Source organism: Aptenodytes forsteri, unplaced genomic scaffold (assembly GCF_000699145.1).
Source record: "Aptenodytes forsteri isolate BGI_AS27 unplaced genomic scaffold, ASM69914v1 Scaffold273, whole genome shotgun sequence".
In the NCBI taxonomy this organism is placed as follows: Eukaryota; Metazoa; Chordata; class Aves; order Sphenisciformes; family Spheniscidae; genus Aptenodytes; species Aptenodytes forsteri.
In genome coordinates this window covers 866738-874928 of record NW_008795041.1, presented here as the reverse complement: position 1 = coordinate 874928, position 8191 = coordinate 866738, and the positions used below count along the sequence as shown (strand labels likewise).

Sequence of the window (8191 nt, the reverse complement as noted above, 5' to 3'; positions counted from 1 at the left end):
GGCTTCCTCGCTAAGGAACTTCCGACGGGATGGTAGCGAGGGTGGGGCGGTTGCAGTTGTCCTCCCGCCGGCCGCCCCTGAGGGCGCTTCGGGGCCCCCCTCTCCTACCCCGCCCCCCCCCCGGTATAGCCCCGGCCCGTGGCGACACCGCCCTTCCCCGCCTTCTCCGCGCCCCGGTTCGGCGGCGGCAGGCGCCGAGCCCCTGGTTCATCTCTCTCCCTTCCCGCAGTACTGGAGGACACGGTGGAGGAGCGTGTCATCAGCGAGGAGTACAAGATCTGGAAGAAAAACACCCCCTTCCTGTACGACCTGGTGATGACACATGCTCTGGAGTGGCCCAGCCTCACCGTGCAGTGGTTGCCTGATGTGACCAGGTGAGAGAAGGGAAGAGAGGCCTGGAAGGTGCCAGGGAGGCACAGGGCTCAGCTGCTGATTTGCTTAGTTTGCAAAGCGGGAGCTGAGGGTGTGTGCAATTGCTTGTTCCGCTGCTCTTTCTGTCCCTGTTAACCATGTCTGCTAAGTAACTTGAGGATAAAAGCCACGCAAGACAAGAATAATTTGGGTTAGACTCCTCTTTGTGAGCTTGTAACGCTTTACTTTGCTTACAGCTTTAAAAATCCTTTGGGTATGCAGAAGCTTTGAGGAAAAAAGTCACAAGCTGATACTTCACAGAACTCTAGCTTAGTCTAGCAGTACGTGTCGTGAGGTGCGAGGAGAGAAATCTTTCTCAATTTACTGATATATGAGACCTAACACTCTTCTGTAGTTAATTCTGATCAGAGAAATCTATGTGCTAAATTAGCTTTTTCTTGAAGACTGTTTTTCTTCATGTGCACTACAGATTACTGTTCTGTAGAAGCTACAGTATCTATCTCTGGGGTTTTTTTGTTTGTTTGTTTTAAGTCTGGACTTATTTAAGAGGATGTTGTTCTAAGACTGGTGCTTCATGTCCTGGTTCTGTCCCTGGCTCACTGTTGACTTCACATATTTTAATTTTCCCATTCTTCCACCTCCCCCTGAAAATTGTGGGCTCACTGGTTAATTTCTTAAAAAATGTTGAAGATGGGGATAGATTCTGTTCATGTGCCAGCTACTATAGAACTTAAATTGTCACAGTAATCACTCAGGGCTCCATTGAGTTAGTGGACAAGAACCGGGTCCGTCATGTTGTTATAAACTGTAAACCAGCTAGGTTTTAAAATATCTTATGTGTAAAGTTCACACAATAATCAGAGGATGGTCTCTTTCCTCTTTAAAATTCCACCTTACCTGTGTGATGTTATACTTGGTGGTTAGATGATCACTTAATTTTCTATACCAGAATGTTTGGGGAAGATGTTGAGAGATGTGAGCTAACTAGTCATGGCATGGAGAAAATGAAGCGGGGATTTGAGGGTGTGGAGCCCGTATGAGGAACACTTCTGCTTGCCTCGTATTTTGCAGATTGACTTAATATTCAGTTTAAAACCTGGTATTTCCAATTATCCAGTGTCAAAATATGTAAGCCATTTAAGGCAAGGACTGTCTCTTTGTATGGCACCTGACATGATGGGACACCTGTTCCTGATGCAAGTAAGTGCGTGTGCATTGTGTGTTTTTTGTTTCGTTCCATATTTTTCTTTCCCCCTCAAAATGTATGATGATGCCTTGGAAGTGGTGTAGTAATACCTACGGTGGTTTATGATTGCCCAAATGATTCCTGTTTGCTTGGATTCAGAGAGCGTAATTAGTTTTGTTGCTTTCAGGAATGCAGAAGCTGCTTGGTTTTGACAGTTCAAGTTTTTCCTTTCAGGGATAAATGGCACTGTCCATCCAGCCTTTCACTTATTACTAAATGTTGCGTTTAACCACCAGAAGAGAAATTTGATTCTAGTTAGCTAGGATTTGTGCAGTGTTTAAAAATGAGCTTCTGAAATAGAATAATAACTGGTAAAAGCTGCTGAGAGAGGCAATTGAAATAGGTTGCCACTTGTCCTCAGTATTTGTGTTTTATAGAAAGTATTGTTGATTGTTTTCTAAACCAATATTGTGCGACTGCTAAGGGAATTAAAGACAGAAGTAGGTATTAGTGTCACCTTTAACTACTGTGCAAACTGTAGTTGTCCCTTTCAAGCCATAGTGGCAACGGTTACTGATGTGTATTGTCACACTAGCCTTGCTGGTTGTATCTTTGGCTTGCTTATGTCAGAGGCTAGTTGACTTTATTGCACAAGTCTCTTGCGACAAAGGAAAGGATCTCTTACACGAGTCTCTCTTCTAGCTCCCTGAAGAAGTTTGGATCTTGAGTGTTATTGATGCTAGCTGTGCTATCTGTCCTGGTTTCGGCAACAAACCACAACACTATCAAACTTCTGGAACTGAGCACATGATTTTATTCCACGCATTTATTATTCTAAACAGGCCAGAAGGAAAGGATTATGCTCTACACTGGCTGGTTTTGGGAACACACACGTCCGATGAACAGAACCACCTGGTTGTTGCAAGAGTCCAGATTCCCAATGATGATCAGTTTGATACTTCGCAATATGACAGTGAGAAAGGAGGTGGGCATGCATGCATTCTTAGATTATGTTTTAGCAGTAGCATTACTAAGTGTTCTGTCTACTGATATTCTAACTTTCTGTTAAATACTAAAGCTGACGTATACTTATCAGTTCACACTAATTCTAGTTCATTAGTTGTGACTAAAAAGAGGAAACTTCTTATTTCAGAAGCACTTAGGTAACATTATGACATACAATCCCTACTAGCATTTCTACCAGCTCTGTCAGTTGTGGTGAAAACTGATACACATCTACCTCAAGTAGAGACTAAAGCTCTGAAGGAGTTTGTATCATAGAGGATTCAAAGTATCTAAAGTGTTAATGCTGTTGTGTCACCTGGTGCTAGTCCTTCATAGGCTTCATTGTATTATGGTAAGATGCTTACCACTGTTTCTTGGGGTGGGGGAGATGGTATGAAATGCTGTTTCACCCGTTGAAAATAGTTGATGTGATAAACTGACCTTTTTTCTGGCAAATGTAGAGTTTGGTGGCTTTGGATCTGTGACCGGCAAAATCGAAACGGAGATTAAAATTAACCATGAAGGTGAAGTAAACCGTGCTCGTTACATGCCGCAGAATCCCTGCATCATTGCTACAAAAACACCGTCTGCTGATGTGTTGGTATTTGACTACACCAAACATCCTTCAAAGCCAGGTGGGTCAGACTCCTTGAAGTTAAGCAAAATGTCTCTTGTCATTGAGGGGTAAACTTGTATTTAACTGTAATTGGGAGGAGAGGTGATGGGCTCTGGAATCCGAATAAGATGACCCATATCTTCTGTGACATTAGCTGCCTGGTTATGCTCAATATCGTAAGAGAATCTTGATAGAAGCAGCACTCTCCTAAGAGGCAGATGTATAAAATACGATTATTGCAATGGAAACAAAGTTGTTAGGTGATAATATGTTCTTACGGATTGATGTGCAAGGTGAAGCTAAATGGAAGGAATTTCCTCTCTTTCAGACCCAAGTGGAGAGTGTAATCCTGACCTTAGATTAAGAGGGCACCAGAAGGAAGGCTATGGCTTATCATGGAACTCAAATTTGAGTGGACATCTTCTCAGTGCATCAGATGATCATGTAAACCCCACATCTTTTCCCCTATTTAAAAAAAAAAACACAAAACAACCAAACCACCCCTCCTAATTTATGCTGTAATAGATAATTGGAGAAAAACTGGGTTAGTGTAGCTGTATATTGTTATGTGGGGAAGCTCTCACGTATTGTAATTATATTTCTAAAGGCTGTCAGTTGACTTCAGGCTGTAATCAACAACCAGTTCTTTGTAACGTTCTTGATGAAGTAAGAACAGAATGTTTTTATAGTTGTCTGCTGGAAGAAATTGTTGTATAACAGCCCTTTAAACTGGCTTGGGTCTGAGACCATAAATTAGTAAGCACTCTCAAAGATCAATTGAACTAACAGCTTATAAATTTCTTTGTGGGCTTTAAAAGTGTAAAGTGCTTTTGTGACCTTATAAATAATCCTTGGGCCTTGAATTTGCAGAAAACTGGTTGATAACTTCGCTCACTTCTCACTTATGGCATATTAAGTGTTCTTTTCCAAAAACAAAGAACCGTTTCAGGAGTGTCATCTCTCTGTTTATGTGTAGAACGTGACTATTTACTTATTTTCTTGAAAGATAATACAGTCAGAGTCAGCGTAACGATAGAATATGACTCTTATTTACAGACTGTGTGTTTATGGGATATAAGTGCTGGACCAAAAGAAGGCAAAATTGTTGATGCGAAAGCAATCTTTACTGGGCACTCCGCAGTAGTAGAAGACGTGGCATGGCATCTGCTCCATGAATCGCTGTTTGGATCCGTGGCGGATGATCAGAAGCTGATGATGTAAGTTGGGGTTAAGCTGTTTCTGGATAGTGCCTGCTGTGTGCTGTCAGTGGACCAGTCCAGAGCACTTGGATAAAATATCTGAATTCTGGAATGATCTCATGTAGCTCTTCAGTGTAATCAACTATAGTAATGCTGCAGAATCACCAAAAGCTGCGTGTCATTTAATGTGTTCACATCATTTGAAAATAAGATGTAATTAATATGTATGTCAGCTTTCTGGTGCGAACTGCTCGCGTACAACAGACACAAAATACTGAAAGGTTATGGAATAAAAACTGTAGCTTCAGACTCAGGTTTAGTAATAATGTAGTCTCTTAAACTAATGCGTAGTGTAGTGAAAAAGAACCTCCTGTGAAAACTTACATTTGTTCACTCTCGCTCTCTCCTCCCTGCCCCTCACCCTCCCCCAAACCCTTCATTGCAACAGTTGGGACACAAGATCTAATACCACGTCCAAGCCAAGTCATTCTGTAGATGCTCATACAGCCGAGGTCAACTGTCTGTCCTTCAATCCTTACAGCGAGTTCATTCTAGCAACTGGTTCTGCTGACAAGGTTTTTACTTGCGTATACTTTAAATTCATAAGAATTCTAGATGATAGTTCTATAGCCATTGTAGTAAAAACAATTTTTTGTTACTTCTCCCAGACGGTGGCTCTATGGGATCTTCGAAACTTAAAATTGAAACTCCATTCTTTTGAGTCTCATAAAGATGAAATTTTTCAGGTGGGTAAACTTTTCTCACAAGCTGTAGAAAAAACTAGAAGAGTACTGACTTGGACAAGAATGTGCAGATTTTCATATGGTGACCAACCACGATAAATAAGTCTGTTAAACATGAAATAGTGAATTTTGGTTCAACAAATACAGCCAATACCACGTCGTTTCTTTCTGCCTTTCCCCACTTGACTCAGAAGCAAGTAGTCAACGACTTACTGCTAAACAGATACTGGGAGTTTGCAAGTACCTTCAGTACAGGTAGAAGGTTTCTCTAAAATGTCCTGCTGTAGAGAGGACCTGGGTTCAAATCTAATATTGTGAACTCTGCCTATTTAGTAGGTGCAAGTAACAGTGAATTTTAGACAATTACATTTCATGATACGGTAAGTCTGTAACAGTGAAATAATGTTGGCTGTTCAATTTGAGAAATCTTAAGACTTTAAAGGACTCTCTTCGAGCTATAGGATATCCTTTGTGCTGGAAGAAACTGATTTATTGAGTATAGTTGTTGAAAATTAATGGCCAGGTGCCGGTGATGGTTATTCAGGATATGCTTTGGAAATCAGTAACTGCTCCAGTCAAGTTGTTTTCTTTCAATAGGTTCACTGGTCTCCTCATAATGAAACAATTCTTGCTTCAAGCGGTACTGATCGTCGGCTTAATGTGTGGGATCTAAGGTGAAGAGCAATTCCTTTCTTTTAATATATATGAACAGATGGTATAAAAAAAAAAAAAAAAAAAAAGGCTGCAGACCTACTTTATTTGGTAGACTTGATTTGTGCTGTTCTCCAGCCTTCCTTGCTTGCTGAACTTGGACCTGGTCTTTCGGGTACACAGTAGAAGCAGCACGGTACTTCTAATGTTACTTCTCTGTGAGGATTTCTTGCTGATAGAATTGTTTTCTGTTGTCTTTAGTAATAAGTGATTTCTGTCTCCATGTGCTTCACAAGTTAGATTCTGTTTCAGTAATGATAACGCCAAACAGTTGATGTTTTATACCTGAGGCTTATAGTTACCTGACAGTGAGAAAAACCGATAGCAAAAGCAAATACTGGAAACAAAGGCTAGGAACTGTGAAGTTAAGGTGATATAGGATGCAATTTTCGTGATTAATAAAAAGCATAAACTACTCTCTTACAGTAAAATTGGAGAAGAGCAGTCTGCAGAGGATGCAGAAGATGGGCCTCCTGAGCTGCTGGTACGCTTTTGTTCAGGTTTCAGTCTGCTGACATGCTGTATGGCAGTATGACGCCTAATGACTGCGCTACTAAAACGGCAGCAGTTCATAAGTCTTTTCACCGCCCCGGTTTCCAATCCGTTGCAGTAGGCTTCCTCTGCTCAATTCTGAAGGTAGTGATTTTTTTCAAAGCTGCCCTGGACATGAATTACACATCTTTATTGTTAAACATATTTACAGTTCGGCCATGTGCTTGTTGGTATTCTTCTATAACTAAATGCGTGTAAAGCTAAGGCCTCAAATAGTTTATCTCGCATTAGACCAAGTAGGTCCCATATAGCTAACTTTACTGGTGTGGAAAGTACAAAGGCTTATGTTTTGTTTTGCTTCCTTAGGAAACAAACAGACAAAAATGCTTATAGTTTGGTTTCCCCATTTCCTGTGTAACTGTGTAAGTGCTCATATAATCAGACAAGGTAATGGATATAAAATATGGCTGGGTTTCCCAGCCCAACCCTGTGTGAAGTAGCACCGTGTTGAGGATGTCAGTCAGTTGTTGCTGTAACAGTACGAACTGTCGTCTTGAATGCTGTCTCAGCGATTGCATCTGTGTCCGTAAGCAATGAGTGGAACGCGCTGTTTCGCACACGCCTTCTTTAAGTCTGTATTGTGAATCTCCAGTAGCAAGTTTTTTCTTCTTTGCGTAGTCATCAGCGTGATGAATTTAACTTCTGAATCTTGGGTTTTAACAGATTTCTCTCTAGAGATGAAATGGCTTACTGAAGCTTGTGGGTTTTTTTTAACAGTTTATTCATGGAGGACACACTGCCAAAATTTCAGACTTCAGTTGGAATCCTAATGAGCCTTGGGTAATCTGTTCTGTATCGGAGGACAACATAATGCAGATATGGCAAATGGTGAGTGTCACAACGGCTCTTGAGTTGCTCTGAAGCTTGTTGCATAAACGAAACCAAAATGGCTCGTTCTTCTTCAGTGACTGAAAGTGGTCTGTCCCCTGCGCTTCTCAGCGCTCTTTGATTGGAGAGTAAGACTTTCAAAAGAAAACAAAGACTAAAACAACCCGAACAAATGCAACTGCTACTTAATTCTTGACTCAAGTCTTAGGTACTAGTTAATATTAAGAATAAATGTGGCAGTTGCGACCTTACATCCAATAGTAGCCAAGACTGACTCTTCCCCCTCCCCTCACGTTGACTTGTGAAGCAAGATGCCTTTTACCTCTCCAGTTCGTATTATTTTACGTTACAGGAATTTGATCAGTTGTCTTATAAATGTGGAATAAAGTCACTTGGCAATAATTTAAGCTAAAAAAGTGTAACAGACTTAAATGTGCATCACAGGTCAGGCTTTCAGGTTTTTATACCTGTTCTTTAACTTGTTTGCGTGTTCAGACTGAGGTTGAAATAAGTCCAAATAAAATGTACGTGGTAAGGCTGATGGTTAGGTGGCTAATGCTTATGCTGCTGAAATAAAACAACACGAGAAGAGAACTGCTGAAGTCTAGCCACTGCGTGCACATTCCTAAATTTGGCTGCCCTTTAAGAAAAGGCAGGGAGAAGGTCCCTTTAAGGAGGGGGCGATGTCTGTGCCGCCTTGGTATTGTCATGTTTTTTTCTGTATCAAGTGTAGAAGACTTTAAGAACAGCTGTGTCTACCACTTGTAACGTAATATTTTGTGTCTTTAGGCAGAAAACATTTACAATGATGAAGAACCAGATATAGCAGCAGCCGAACTGGAGGGTCAAGGAACATAACTTTCCTTCCTTAAGGAAATACCGGGTGTGACATAGTAATATAATTGGACTACTGTGTATGTTAAAAGAAAAAAAAAAAAAGCCCCTAAAAGAAACAAAACCCCCAAAAACAAGGACTGGG

The 8191-nt window shown here is 41.0% G+C and overlaps 1 protein-coding gene across 1 annotated transcript; it reads left to right on the top strand.

Moving 5' to 3' along the window:
• The first annotated feature begins 233 nt into the window (after positions 1-233).
• Positions 234-8191, top strand: RBBP7 (RB binding protein 7, chromatin remodeling factor). The gene is made up of 11 exons (XM_009276882.1): positions 234-374; positions 2401-2543; positions 3025-3198; positions 3508-3623; positions 4236-4396; positions 4827-4953; positions 5047-5124; positions 5719-5795; positions 6259-6316; positions 7102-7212; positions 8002-8191. The coding sequence occupies exons 1-11, from the start codon at positions 316-318 to the stop codon at positions 8068-8070; spliced, it is 1173 nt and encodes a 390-aa protein (XP_009275157.1). The 5' UTR covers positions 234-315; the 3' UTR covers positions 8071-8191.